Consider the following 15,897-nt stretch of genomic DNA (forward strand, 5'->3'; position numbering starts at 1 on the left):
AGGTCAGGAATCCCAACCTTGCCCATTTTTAAAGATTTGTGGACTTTAACTCCCAGAATTCCCCAGCCAGGGAAAATTTGGGAGTTGAAGTCCACAGGTCTTAAAGTGGCTAAGGTTGGACATCCCTGATCTAGACGATGCAACTGATTTGCAGGAATTATTTTACTTTAAACAAGTCCGACCTGTCTGGTGTTAAATCTAAGCCTCTGACATTAAAATGGTCAGTTAAACAAAATGTTCTGCTCATGTGATATGTATGCCAGAGGCTTCCAAATTTTCTCAGTGTTCTATTTTATGGTGCCTTTAAAGTCTCAGTAATATTTTCAAGGAACCCCTAAGCAAAACTGTGAAGTATCTCAAGTTATTAGTTGCAATGTCCAACAGATGTTGCACATTGCGATTTTTCTCAAACATTTAAAATATCCCATAGCCCTCTGAGTTTGCTCTGGCACCTTACGGTATTCCCTCAAAGGTGAACAGCTAAGGAATTCCACATTTTACACTGAATTCCTAACAGTCTAAAAGATGAAAGTAAAATGAAAAATAAGTTTAGAGAGGTATATTTATTCAATGCTATTCATTCATTCATTCAATTTCTATAGTAGGAAAGCTTAGCCAATAACTCTGGGCAGCTTTTATATATAAACTGCCCAGAGTTATTGGCTGAGATGTCCTACTATAAAAATTGAATGAATGAATAGCATTGAACAAATATATAACAAAAATACTAAAAACATTTTGAAACAATAAAAACACTAAAAACATCCAGATTAAATATACATAAGAGCAAGATACTTGACCAGTTAGCAATATAGTCAGGATATAGAGTCCTTAGCACCCCAGGCATGGGAACACGGCCACGTTTTTAGGGCCTTACGAAAATCGAACAGACCAACCGATCACCTCACCCAGTGGCTCATGTAAATCTTAAATACAATAGGAAAGAAAAAAGAGCCCTGAGGTAACCACAAAGGGGCCATGGCCTGGATCTCTCTCCCTCTATCAACACTTATTGGAACTGGCCCTGGAGAAAGGAGGGGAACCAACACAATACTGTGCTGCCCACCTCCAATTCCCAGAGATGGCCAGGAACGATACCATGATCAAATGGCACTCAGAGGTCCTTTGAGGAGGAGGTACACCATTGCCTCTTCAAGAGCAGGACCAGTCCCTCTCTCAAAGAGTTAACTATTGCCCAGACCTACTCACGTTCCCTCCACAAGGCCTTAATTAGCCAGGAGAGCCTCAGCTCTGACACACAACTGGCTGAAGTAGCAGCTGAGGGAGCGCTGTCCACTTCTTCAGGTTCCAAGGGCTCAAACCCTTCGCAGATCACTTGCAAGACATAGTCCCCACCACGTCCATTGACTCTAAGGTAAGGGTCCAACATACAGTGAATGTGACCAAATTTGTCTGCTAGATATATGTGCAGCCTAGACTTCACAGCAACCCTTTAGGTGGACTTTGGCATTGTTCCCTTCAAGAGACTGAATCGCCTGAAACAGGGCTAATGGGCGACTATCGGCAGACACAATAAGGGCAGAGAAGTATTTACATTTTGTCACCCTTATTGCTACAAGGCAGGCCTTAATGGGGACGCCGTGGCTCAGTGGGTTAGGACGCTGAGCTTGTCGATCAGAAGGTCGGCAGTTTGGCGGGTCGAATCCCGAGTGCCGCATAACAGAGTGAGCGCCTGTTACTCGTCCCAGCTTCTGCCAACCTAGCAGTTCAAAAGCACGTAAAAATGCAAGTAGAAAAATAGGGACCACTACGGTGGGAAGGTAACAGCGTTCCATGCGCCTTTGGTGTCTAGTCATGCCAGCCACATGACCACAGAGACGTCCTCGGACAAACGCTGGCTCTTCAGCTTTGAAACAGAGATGAGCACCAGCCCCTAGAGTTGGAAATGACTAGCACGCGTGTGTGGGGGAACCTTTACCTTTACCTTTAGGCCTTAATAGTGGCTCTAGCTGTGTCCAATTGTCTTTGCTCCCTGTCTTTTGCCCGCGACACTTTGGTCATCTCTTACCCTGCTTAAATTCCCTTAATTCCATCATATACTGCAGAAAATGGTGAAAACCATGGGTACAGAGAAGCTGTTCAGAAGTGATCCAATCTAAAGCCACTGACACTTTGCTATTCTATGCAGCCAAGGCTTCAGTGGAACCGAGTAGCAGGTTGTCCAGAATAACCAAGCTCCCTCTGGAACCCAATGAGTTCCATTAGTCATGTGAGTCAGGCCAATCCAATAGTTATTCCAATCATAGCATTAATTCTATAGGATTTTCTATAGGGTAGCTCCAATAAAAGCATGTCGTTAGTTAGGCCTTATCATTGCAGAGAAAAGCATAAAAAAGGACATAGACAATTTCTGCTTAACACTTTAAAAACACCAGATGGCATTATCAGTCTTTCTCTAAATTAGGAGATAGGATTAATGGACTTCCACAAGTCTACCCTTCCTGGAGATATTGAATATTCTTTATTAAGCATGTAGGCCAACTGTATTCCAATCACACTACATAAAGACGGGAGTCAATTTATAATCAGAAAGAGGCCTTTAACACAAATCAGAAAATTCAAGAACCAAAAACCAAGACAGAATTGGAATGAATCATACCTCCTCTGCACAATTAGCTAGAAAAATGAGAAGATGATTTTTATCTTCAACTTCTCACCCCAATTCCTTCTTTCAATAACTATAGATTACAAACAGTTCAGACTTCTTCTCGACATGCAGTATCATTTGACCCAGAAACACAAAAATACAGCAGTCCAATGAACCTTCCATTTTTTTTTTTAAATCTACACCTGAAGAAAATGCAACAATGGAATCAGACGGTCCGTCAGATACCACTGCAACACACATGGGATTTAGCTGTTGTTTTAATATGCCACACATCCGCCTAATTGAAAATATCCCTTTAAGGGTCATACAGTGTGATGATCAAGGACTGCTAGCAAAAGATGAAAGAAGTTGGGACTAAACTGAATTAGACGGCAGGGTGTGCCTTAAATGTTTTAAGTTGGCTGCCGGTGTGCCTTAATTGTGTTAAGTAAAATAAGTAATAAGCTGGTGGTGTTTTTACCCTTGGAGGCCCCGAGGTTGCCAAGTTGGTCAATAATAAGGCTCACCTCATCTAAGACCTTACTGAGAAGGAACAAGCCAACCTGGCATGCATCCCCAGACTTGGCTGGCTCTGAAGCGGAGGGTGTTCCCCTCATGGAAACGTGCCCAGGGGTTTAGGGTTTGGCACAAGCCAAGACCCCAGGGCGGGGGGTGGGGGGTGGGGAGGAGAATCTCATTTAGCCTTCAGGGAACTTGTTCTCCAGGTTTCTGGCTGTGAGACACTGTTCCTGAAGCTGGGCTCACAGAATTAAATGGGAGTGTTGCTACTGTACCAGCCTCCTTGCTGCATAGCATCCTCCCTGCTTGAGTGGCTGGAGGCCCTCTCAGTGATGGCAGAGGCATTCCTCAGGGCTTCTGGTCCTGGAGGACTTCAATCTGCCATCCCTAGGCTCGGCCTCAGAAGCAGCCCTGTTCAGTGACTATCATGGCAGCCATGGGGCTATCCCAGATCATCTTGGGTCCAACTCAAGGCAGTAGAGAGGCCACATGCTGGACATTATTTTCTTGTCAGAACAATGGCAACGTGACCTGGTGGACCAGTCCTTTCCCCCTTGTCATGATCAGATCAAGCCCTGCTGTCCTTCAGATTCTTTTATGCCATTCCCCTAAAGGAATAAAATAGAGCTGGAAGGGACCTTGGAGGTCTTCTAGTCCAACCCCCTGCTCAAGCAGGAGAACCTACCTAAACCATCTCAGACAAGTGACTGTCCAGTCTCTTTTTAAAAACGTCCAGTGATGGAGCACCCACGATTTCTCAAGGCAAGCTGTTCCACTGGTTAATTGTCCTGTTAGGAACTTTCTCTTTAAAGGAGACCGGACCCATTCAAGCAATCTGCCCCAGCAACTGATGGACCTGAATGGGTTCCAGAGGGAACTGAGGGATATCCTGTGGGCTTTGTTGCACAGTTCTGCAAAAGGTCCAGTAACATTCTGGAATCAAAGGGTGGCTGAAGCTGTACAGGATCGTGCCTGTACAGCCACTCTTGACCCATCGCTCCCAATCCTCCCTATAGTTCAGAGAAGTTGCGGGTTCTGAAAAGGGTTGAGATGCCTAGAGCACCACTGGTGATAAACAAGGGATGATTCAAGGTTGACTCAGCCTTCCATCCTTCCGAGGGAGGTAAAATGAGGACCCAGATTGTTGGGGGCAGTTAAGCTGACTTTGTAATAATGCCGCTTGGGGTGTGTGTGAAAGCCCTAACAAGCAGGCATATACATAGAATGAAGGCTACTGCTAAGCTTGTAAGCCGCCCTGAGTCTTCAGAGAAGGGCGGGATATAAATGGAATTAAAATAAATAAATAAGTAAATGATTCCAACCAGACACAACTTAGAGCTGCTATTAAGGCATATCTTGTGGCAGTAAGAGCAGTGAAATATTATTTCATTTCTCTGCCTTTATTGCATCTGCAGTGTTGCCCTGCGGCCCTGTTTATGAAACACTTGGCCTCTCCTGGGGCAGGAGGGCATGTGAAAGGGCCATCTCCAGGGCCTCACAGAGGAATTTGTTCAACACGACAGACAAAATTATTGCTTGGATTCATTACCAGTTGGAACCTGTCTGGTGCTGCTCCATGAGACGCCTGGGGAAAAAGTCTTGCCCATTTATCTGGGAAGTTTGATCCTGTTGGACCTGATGAAGTGGACAAGGTCCCTGATGCTGTCAGTGCAACCACCTGTCAATTATATCCTTGTCCCTCCCAGTTGGTGAAAGCCTCCAGAATGGTAATTGCCAGGTGAGTTCAAGCACTGATAAATAACATGAGGTACAAGATCTGTGGCTCTATAAATATGCAGGGGTGGGGGGGGGAAAGGCCACAAGGTGTACGGAAGAACTGCTTTGCAGGATCTGACTGAAGATGTGTTTCCTTCAAAATTCTCTCTCCAACACAAACTAAGCAAAAAGTAAAGGTATTTCATAAGATATGGGCAGTGTGATGGCTCAGCGGTTAAGATGATGGGCTTGTCAGCTGGAAAGCCAACAGCCCGGAGGAGGGATGTCCTGGGGCCTTTTAAGAGACCCTGGTTTGCCCCTTCCTTAAAAATAAATAAATCTCTTGATCCCATCTCTACAACTGGTGCAGAATTCTGCGGCGCAGCCATTTCTTGGGGCCCCTAGGGTGCCCACATTATACAACCGTTACATGAGCTGCATTGACTGCTGGTTGGCTTCTGGATACAGTTATCACCTTTAAAGCCCTTCAGGGCACGGATCCGGGGTATCTGCGGAACTGTCTCACTCCAATGGGTTTGGCCCGCCCCACTTATGCTGGCAAAAGGGGCATGTTGCAGACCCCGTCAGTTAAGGAATATTTGCTGGCAGGATCCAGAAGAGCCTTTTCTGCTGTGGCTCCTGCCCTTTGAAACTCATACAGCCAGAGGCAAGATGTGCAACCAACCTACTGACCTTCCAAAAGAGCCCGAAGACCTGGCTCTCCTAGTTGGCATGGGGCCCCAATGGGATTGCACCATACTGGATGTGGCGATCAGATTAAGAGAAGATCCCACCTCTCACCAGGTATGTCATGCTCCCCTCCTCCCCATCTTTTAACTGTAATTTTTATTGTTGTTATATATTGTTCTTTAATGTTTGTAGGCCACCTAGAGTTGCATCTAGATGAGATGGGCAGCACACAAATCTAATAAATAAATAATTTCACAAGAAGGTCGACACAAAACAATGACTGCACTGAGGCTCGGGAGACTATTCCAGAAACACAAGTTAAAATCTTGCCAGCACATTTTACTTGAAATAGGTGACGAATCTTTTTCACACATTTCCTCATTCCACAATCTTCCATTCAGAACATTGTTCTTTTGTGAGTGATGGAAAATTAGTTACAGATGAACTCCCCACTGGAAAGTGATTCTGTTAGGAGATTCTCAGCGCTATCAAGGTGCTTCGCTTGTTCAACTCCAGTGCTGTTCAGTGGGATGCCTCAACAGAAGAGAGTGTACTTCTGGCGTCAATCCCTTCAAGTACCAGTAATACTTTCACCATTACCCCAGCTTGAAACATGACAATTCAGTATAGACTCTCAGCTGGAAGTCTTTCTCTTCACAGTATACTTAGATCTCTGCATCCAATGTGTAGACCCGTATCAGTTCCAAGACTATCTGGTCCATGACAGGTTTGGACAGATCTTCACTGAACACCTAAAACATAAATTAAAATGAGGGGAAAAATTTAGCAAAGCAGGAAAAAATCCAGGCAGGATCAAGTGGGCAAAATATTTTTCCAGAAAATAAAGTACTCTATAAACAATTGGGATGAATATATTTTGCATACTTTCCCTAACTAAGAGAGGTTTGAAGAATGCAAAAATCCAATCTGACCACAACTGGCAAAAGGACAGAAGAAATGGGTACAAATACAGCACATAAAATTATGCTTCTCTCAATTAATGCCCATTCCATTAACAACTGCATTTTATTTCCAACTTCCGTACTGATCACCAAAGCACTGGCTTTTATTCTTATCCTGCAAAGAAGTTCCAATGCCTGAAATATAAGGTGGATCTGCAAAGCTAAATTTTGGGGTTTTTTATATTACGATTCCCAGAATTTTCCCATGTTTTACAACTTAACATTCATCTTCATCTGTATCTGTGAGATTCTACAGTTTTCACAGGGGCAAGACTAAGTCTAAGCAAGGATATGCCCCAATTATCTTAATTAAAGCAGGTCTATGCTTGATTCTCTCACGTTTTTTGCAAACAAATGGATTAGGACCACTGAAAAGGATGAAGATTAGCTTTCCTGCCCAATGCTATTTAGCTAGCTGAAATTGCTCCGCATCTCATATAGATGTTATTTGCTCCATAGAATACATGTATGTTTTAATTCAGTTCAAAGGTACCATGGCTGCATTAGCCATTTAAAAACAAAAACATGTAACCCAGCTATGGGTACCTCAACTCATTTCACAACTCAAAATTTTATTATTCAACTAACAGCATGCCCAATTGTGAGCATTTTTTTTGAAGTTTTGACTTAGCATAGTGTGTACATTTAGCTATTGTGATTTGTAAGCTATAGGTTATGTCTTAATGATTTATGGTTATATACTTATATAATTTATAATTCACTTACTTCAACAACTCTGGTTGGCTGACATAAGGTTAAAACCTCCATATTTCAAAACATTATGAGAAATAACATCATGTTCAACTAACATCGCCTTGTCTCAAACGCTCAACAGTAAAACCAGATTTTCACTGTTTTCCTGAAATATCTAGACCTAGGAAAAGACCACCAAGATACCCCGTTTCCATCCAAGAACCTGTCTCCTCAGCCTGCCCAGGAGCAGGGACCAGAGCATCCCCTGCAAACTGATCACACAGGACAGACAGATTCTATCTGTGATCTGATCCCAAGCCACAAGAGTGGCTTTATAGGTTAAGGCAAGCTTCTTGAAAGTCCTCAAAACCATACCGGCAACCATCGCAGTACCTACAGTACAGATTTAACTCTGCTACAGCAGCCCTCACTTGCTAACGTGTGGGCTGCCACAATCTGTACCAACTGCAATTTCCAGGTAGTCATCAAAGACGGCTCCAAATAGAGAACAGTTCCAGTAATCCAATGTTGCCATAATGAGGGCATGAGTAACAGATGCTAAGGTTTCACTCTAAAAAGGATCAGACACCTTAATTGGCAAAACAGTCGGAACTGGGCAAAGGCTCTTCCTAACCTTCTAGGAGGAACCATGAATCGAAGGAGAACTCCCAAGCTGCAGTCTACTTCATCAGAGGGAATGCAACACTATCCAAAGCCAGTGAATGTTTATGTAGAAAAGCAATTCTGTCTTGCTGGGATTCATGTCCAAAGCCCTCATTAGCTTCACATTTCAAAGAATGACAAGACTTGCAACAAAACTACTCACAAATGCTGACAAAATCCTCAGGTATGAGATGGAAACTAGAGCAGATCAATAAAATGTCCAGGGTAGATCATTTTAATCAATCCTTCACCCTTGCTGAGGTCTCTAAAGGAAACTAGCTGCAAACTGAGCATGACACAGCACTATTTATCTCATTGCCACTGAAGCCATGAACTCCCAAGTTATTCCTGATCCCATCCTCAGCGCACGGAAATTGAATTATCCTGCATAAGAGCCAGTTTAACGATAGCCCCACAATGAGATATAGAAACTCAGGGAGATTGCTGGACAGCAGGGTGTCTAGGAAGGCAGAAGAATCCCTAGCTTGTTACTAGAACAGTTTCAGAAAACACAATCGGCCCATGTCAGTACTGTTGCCCTCTGGCTTTCAATGTGTGGTTCCCGAAATATCTGAAACCCTGGATAATTCTCGGATGGGTCTACTCTCCATTCTCAGCTAACCATGTCACAATTATACACATTAAGTGCAACCTAGGGTTTGTTCAAGCTAACTTGCTTGAAACCACCTACAGCTAAGTATGATATATGAACACAGCCAGAATGCACAGACCAGGATTGAGGAATTTGTACCTTTCCATGTGTGCTTTTCCTAAACCTAAATAAAGCTGGCTTGGGTTGAGAGATACCAGAGGCAGGACCACAGTTTTGTTTTTTACTAAGTGACCTGATTTAAAAATATGTAAGGTAAGGATTTTATGTAGTTTAATATTTGCTTTGATTTTGATATATTAGTACACTGCTTCAAAAGTTTCTCTTAATATGGAAAGTTGTACATAGACTGATTAAAGAAGCAGCTGGAAGATCAGTGGGAGGTTTTCCACTTCTGGTGCAGGGCAGGTGATAGCAGTGACTTAATATCTAAGAAACTGCACTACCACATTTAAGTTTAAAGTTCAGAGGCTGTGAAGCAAGGATGCTAAATAAATAAGCAAACAATCATATAAACAAAATCCCACGCAGGCAAGCTCCAAAACCTGACCCAGTTACAGCTGAAGGACACAGAAGCTCACTTCCCACCCCGTCTCTCTTACCTGCCACCACGGTCGCTCTGCTTCAGCATCAGCAGGTACTTCCACTCCATAACACTGCAGAGCAAGGTAAAGGACGGTCACAGCAATATGCTGTGGAGAGTGCTGGAGGCACAGGGGTCCATGGTAACTGTCCCGCAACAGAGCCCAAGCTGCTGCTGCCACCGGGGTCCGCTCCCAACTATGCCGGTTCATCCAGTGCTTCAGGGACAGTAAAAAATGGAGAAGGTACTGCATAAAGAAAAAGACATCTGTCAGGGATAATTGAAAACATGGCGGAGGAGAAGAAAAGAACCTGGCACCAACTTCTCTTGTAACAGGACTATTCATTCAGTGCCTAAAGGCAGAGAAGTAAAGACTTAACCCCTTGCCTCCCATGTACTTCATGCACACCATTTCTACCCTATGTCCCTCCTATGTAGCCTGGACCTTATGGGGTTGCTGGAAGGAGACACGGAAGCAGAGCACACGTAGCATGAGCAGCTCACACTGGACAATGCTGTCTCTCAGCTCCCAGAAATGTGTGTCCAGCTCCAGGGGGTCACTCCGAGGATGCAAGTACCTGAGAGGAGTAAAGAAAAACGCTGAAATGTTTCTGTTTGCAAGTAAGCTGACTTGGGCCTTCCTCTGAGCTCTCAAGTTAATGGTGAACTTACAATCCTCTATGGCTTTCTGACAGGTTGTCTCATTTATGAAGGATATTTTCAACAGGAATAAATTTTACTTGACAGAGCAATGTATTTATTTTTGAAAATTATCATGGATCTGAAGTTGTTGCTATAATATATAATTACAGGTAGTCCTCGACTTACGATTTATGATCTCTCCCACATTATCTTACAGTTCAACATACACCATTATTTAGCTAATTCATAAAAGCGACCTTGTGACCCCCTTTGAAGTTACAACAGACCAGAAAAAGAGGAGTTACAACCCGAAATACAACGTTCTGACAGTTGGGTCCCCTCCACGGTAACATGACCCCAACCGTAGACACTGAGCAATATGGTCACGTTCTATGACGGTTTTGCCAAAAAAAAAAGCACACACATCCAGTAATTTGACATTTCTGACTGCTGCATTCACTTAATAATGCCACAAAAAATGTTGTAAAATTCGGTTGGTTAGATGGCCCAACCCATTTTACAACCATTACAACATATGACTGCAGTGGGCAGGCTCCATCAAGGTTGTATGTTGAGGACTACCTGTATTAGAAAGAAGAAAGAAAATGCCATAAAGCCAGGAAAGAATTTCCCTTCAAGGTCAGCTTTACTTATCACTAGAGAAGAAACATCTCTGCCACACCACCTTATAGTTCAACATACAACGTTATTCCATGAATTCATAAAAGGCTCCGAAGCTATTTACAAACATAATCATTTGGTTCAGATCCCCCTTCATCTCCAGGAAGAACATATATGCATAGCAATCCTCTCCTCATACTGTATCTTTCCCAGAACAGTTGAGTAAATCAATGGACTCAAAACTCCCCAACATTATAATGACTGAGTAGAGGTTTGAAGCTGGCCCTGCAATGTAGAATGTTTTGCCCAATTCTGCTTTCCTTATCTAGAATCTAGGTAAGGAAAGTTAATTGGGTGGAGAGGGATTGGACAGATAAACTTCAGGTTCTTCATAAAATTTCTACTTTTTCCCAGGACTATTGTTACTGGAAAGTTCAACTGAAGTTACCCCTGCCTCCTACTTCATGAACATAAACTTGGCTGTCCAAGCTTAACTTTTTTTTTAAATAGGAGTCTGAGCTCTCTGCAGGTTTAGGAGATTCTGCCAAATCCCACTAAATTCTATATTAAAACTTAGGTTTACCTAATGACCATAATGTAGATATATTTTTACAGCCTGAAACAGCTTATGGAATTCACATCACAGATACAGAAAAGACAGTTGGCTTACATGATATTCATAGTTTAGATCTCTGGGCTCAGAGGCAAAGAATAACAATTGTTCAGGAGGACCCAAAGTGGAAAAGCATGTGCTATCTTCCTGTTCTATTTATGGACTTCCTGAGAAAATCTCACCAATATAAGAATGGATGTGATCTTTTTCTAATCCACAAGGTCTTTTGGGGTTCCTGAATCTTACAAGGAAGTCTTGTGTATTACGATGACTTAGCACAGTTGAAGCTAAAGTATCAGATTCATCAGGGATAAAGTGCATTTTAATTTAAAGCAAATGGACCTATTATCTAAGCCAATCTTCTTCAATCTGCTCTTCTTTCAAATATGTGGGGAATGCAATAGTATGACCAAATACTGGGAATTCCACATTTTGAAAAGTGCCAGGTCCACCTGGCTACCCATTCCTTGATTCAGCAGTTACTTTTACTGTAGTATAGGCTCTCTTTACAATGGGAAATGCCAAGCTGCAGGAAGTTGGTTTTGCTGATTCTAAGCAGCTACTTATTCCTCATACATCCAGCCTGTCTTTTGTAACTACATATTTTGATCCCGATGCTTATTACCTGTGGCTCACATTGATGATGTCTCTTATCCGCAAATGCTGTTCTTCTACCTTCCCAGCCAGATACAGTGCAGCCATAGCTACCAAGTAAGGATCATATGACTCCAGAGGCACCTCCATAAAAAATCGGTGATAAATGGTGCACGCAGTAGCAATAGGGACAGAGCACAGGCCTAACTTCACACCTGTTAGCAGAAAAGAGATATAGAAAGGAATTTCCAGCTCTTCCAAAAGAATAAGGAAGAAAGAATTGAGACATGACTTCTTGACTCAGAGATGACCTGACCACAAGCAGAGAATGTAATGTAAAAGCCATCAAGAAGTTCATCTACACAAACCTCCCTGAAATTAATGGAAGTTGGTAAGATCTGTCCTACTTGCAGAACTCTCATTGTATTACTGTTTAGGAATGGGAGACATGAGGCCTAGTGGGATATGAAATAACACACCTCAACAACACAGTTAACATTCTGGGGAAATGGGATTTGTAGAGGTTCAAACCCAAGTTTTTTTATCCAGTTCCTCCATCAGAAATCTAGAATTCTCACAAATAAATGCAAACACACTGGAAATTTCTGCATGTCTCAAGTATAAGACATAATTAAAACTAAGTAAAAGTCATATCTATTCCACACTACTTCATGAAGCCAACCAATCTAATAACTTGCATTGTCTTTGACTTTAGATCTATCCAGTAAGACCCCCTAACTCCAAGTGCCTCACAGATTGGCACTTCCTCCCAATACAGCAACTTTTTTTTCCACAGGATTTGGGCACTACTAGCCAAGGAAGGCAGGTATTTTAATCAGCAATAGCAACTGTTCACTCACCTGTTTCCATGATGAACCTGCAGACTTTGAAGTGAATTCTGACATTTGCAGATAGCTGGCTGGTTTCCTGCAGTCTAGTAGGATTCATGAATGTTGGTTAATCTCAAGAAGATCTGCATAAGCAAGAGAAACAGGTAATTTAGGAAACATTCTTCCTTTACAGAACTTCTATTATTCTCTCTACAAACAAAACTCTCACAAGTTGCTATTAACCATATTCTATTTGGTTCCACTTTTTAACTGAAACTCAAACAGCTACCCATGTTTTCTACTCCAGGGTGAAGACAATCTAGGAAAAGTTACATTTTCTGTGTACTGAAGGCCGGCTGTAAAGATCATAGCTTTCCATCTCCTTATAGAACCAAATAGAAATCAGGAACAGGAGCACTACAGAACTCCTAGAACAGGGGACCCCAACCGAGGGTGCAAGACGATATTCCAGGGGGCGTGAAAACTTGGGTTTAGAAGTTTCAAAATTAGTGCATGTGTATAATTTGTTGCCGTTATTTCAAACTTTTGTAAGGGGTGCGAGAATATATCAGAAGCATTCTAGGGGTGCAGGGTATAGAGAAGGTTGGGAACTGCTGTCCAAGATGGAAGGACTGTAAAGCTAGCATTCTCAACACTACTGTGGCTGTGAAATATTAAAACTTAAATACTGACTCTGAAAACCTCCCAATATTCCTTTGAATCTACATTTAAGGGAAAGGGTGTATAGTACATCAATATGTTTTACACAGATCTTTGGCAGAAGTGGGCTAAAAGTAAGACTGTAGTCCATCAATGGAGTTTTAATCTGTTCTTTCGGGGAGAACAGACTAAATTGCAGAAAATGGCTGAATTGATGCAGTCAATTCATTTATTTAAAGGCTACTGCAACTGTGCTATTAGTTCTGCACACAAAAATTGCAGTGTTAATTTTTAAGGGGATAGGTCCCCAACAGTAACAATTTGAGAAGATGAAAAGAGAAACACAGAAAGAATATATCATTTAATAGCTGTTTCACAGGTAGCAAAGGTAAATATATCAAATGAGCTCTATAACACTATAGGCATTATACACAATAAGCGATAATAAGTTCCTCTTCTAAAAGGTATACTCAAAGACCAATAAATATACTACAAAGGTAATTGTGTTTTAATTATTTACAAAATCCTGAGAATGAATTATTGGAGGGGGGGGCAGATTATGCCTAATTATAACAATCCTGTGGAGGTGTTCTTCAATCTGGGGTCCTCCACGTGTCTTTGAAATGCACTACTACCATGACTCTCAGCCAGAATGAACAGTCAATTGGGCCAGAACTCATCAGCATCGCCCTCCCCAACATCTGAACAGCACCCTAGGGTTTTACACACACACACACCCCTTTCCAGAGCATCCCCAACATCTGAACAATACGCGCACACACCAAAAGTCGAAACTTTCGCGACGTCGTGAACTTGACTGCAACCCACCTCTCCACCTGCAGGAAATGGTTGCATTTGATCTCACCTACGCTCGGCCCACCAGGACGGACGATTTGACACCCGGAAAAGCCCCGGGCACGAGTAGAGAAGAGAGCACGAGCAGGCGCCGAGCCCCTTCCTGCTCAGTCTGTGCCCGGGCAACTAGGCGCCTCGTGCCCGGTCGTCAGCCTCTCCCGGACCACCCTCGGGCATGGTCGCCCCGCCCTTTGTTCGCTACCCTTTCACTCGCTTGAGAGAACCAAGTCAGGGAATTCCCTCCCGGTGCTCGCGTTGGGCCGGCCTGCACGGCCACCCCCGACACCCCTGGGACGCGGCGCCAAACGGAGCCTCCCTCCCCGCCGTGACAGACAAGCGGCGGCCGAGCGAGCCATACGCCCACGTGGACCATCACGTGAGAAAGGCCTGAGAGGGCGCGCGCTGCAGCCGGCGCTGCTCCTTCGTACGAAGGCTTGCGTTCGGCGCGCTACTCTCGCGCGTGCGTGATGCCTAGGGAATCGAGCAATGGAGGAAGCTGGTTTTGGTCTTGTTGTTTTCCGGGACTTTTTCTTTTTCCTTTTCGCAGCATAGGCATTGGAAATAAATAGTATTGTAAAAATATTTCCTTAGAAACAGCGTTGTAAAAACTGGCTGCTTTCACACATACACGCGCGCTGAAGTAAAAACCATTACTTGATTGTGTTTAAAACTATGGTGCAAACAGCGTTACAGTTGGAATGGGATGTTGGGGAAATCCATGCTTATCCAGTCAACCTTGTTTAAGCAAACGTGAATGTATGTGAATACAGCCTAACTATGTGAATACAACTTACAACTAGTGCATTTTTATAGCTTTTGTTAGTGATTAAAATGCACTTTCACCAAAGTGCAAGGGCCTGAATTCCACAGGAAGATCATCCCTGGCAAGGAGTTCAGTAATGCTAGAAATAGCAGAAAGACATTAATCTGGACATAAATATTTTACGGTTTGCATGTAGCCAGCTGGAGATTAATAAAGGGAACATTTGTTTCAAAAATAATAAATATATAGTTACTAAGCTGTGGATTGTACTCTTTAGTGAGTTACACTTAACCATTTGTCAAGACCCCAGTTTGAATTAGTTTTAATGGTTCCTTATTTATGTATTTTATCAAATTTATATAGCCACCCATCACCCAAAAAGTAACTTGGTGTAATGTATTGGGCTTGTTTGTTTACATCAAGTGGTATTGCTGGGAGGCTGTTGAGCAGAGAAGCTGGCTAACAGCTCCCAGCTCCTCAGACAACCAGTCTCCAGCACTGCTATTGGTTGCCTCTAGGGCAGCAATAGGTTGCTTCAAACCTATTGGCGGCCACCTAGGGGCCAGGGTATAAATTGCTGCATCTGCAGCCCAGTTTTCTAGTTCAGATCCTGCAAGCAATAAACCATGGTCTTTGCTGAACTCACTCGCCTCGTCTTCATTCCTGCGCAATGAACCCAGTACACAACAGTGGGTATACAGCAAAAAAATATAAAAAAACTATAAGCATACCAAAGGCATTCAATTAATAAGTTTTTAAAAGCATAACCTACGCACGAGATTAGATTAGCAGAAAGCCACTTCCAACATTTCACCAATCCTCTTAAAGACCCACTGGCCAGATGACATAACTACATCTTGAGGACTTCAGGAAAATTAAGTAGGGATGGAGGTTTCCTCACTTTCGGGGTGCAGAGGGGAGGAGAATATTCCAAAAGTTGGGCACCAGGGCAGACAAGGCCTACCATTTCCTGCAGGTGGATCCATAGCATGACTTGCTAGATCTGATGGGATGAGCAGATGTAATGAAGAGTTATATTTTTTAAGTGGTAATGTTTTTATTTCTCTTTTATTGTTAACTCCCTTTGCCCTATGGACAGATAGACAGAATATTCACACTACATTTTCTGCAACAAAATGTTGGTTACATCCAAATAAAAGGGAATCAACCAAAGGGCTATCCGAATCGATAGTCCTGCGTGTTACATTTCATCCTGCTTTGCATTGGATGTGATATAATACTATTTTTCTGCTTTCAGATCATTTATAGAGGGGG

At 42.9% G+C, this 15,897-nt stretch overlaps 1 protein-coding gene across 3 annotated transcripts; it reads right to left on the reverse strand.

Annotated features, from left to right (window-relative positions):
• Positions 1 to 5,824: 5,824 nt before the first annotated feature.
• CCNQ (cyclin Q) lies at positions 5,825 to 14,198 on the reverse strand. Of its 3 annotated transcripts, none has more exons than XM_081316197.1 (6): positions 13,870 to 14,198; positions 12,375 to 12,487; positions 11,546 to 11,729; positions 9,490 to 9,622; positions 9,064 to 9,291; positions 5,825 to 6,285 (listed from the first exon to the last, which is right to left on the reverse strand). In XM_081316197.1, exons 2-6 carry the CDS (start codon positions 12,460 to 12,462, stop codon positions 6,199 to 6,201), a joined length of 720 nt encoding a protein of 239 aa, XP_081172323.1. In that variant the 5' UTR covers positions 12,463 to 12,487; positions 13,870 to 14,198; the 3' UTR covers positions 5,825 to 6,198. The 3 variants fall into 3 exon arrangements, with proteins under 3 accessions (XP_081172323.1, XP_081172321.1, XP_081172322.1); XM_081316195.1 differs by having other exon boundaries at positions 13,833 to 14,198; XM_081316196.1 differs by having other exon boundaries at positions 13,787 to 14,198.
• Between the last annotated feature and the right edge of the window lie 1,699 nt (positions 14,199 to 15,897).

The sequence above is a fragment of the Vipera berus genome (genome assembly GCF_964194415.1).
Source record: "Vipera berus genome assembly, chromosome: 2".
NCBI lineage: Eukaryota > Metazoa > Chordata > Lepidosauria > Squamata > Viperidae > Vipera > Vipera berus.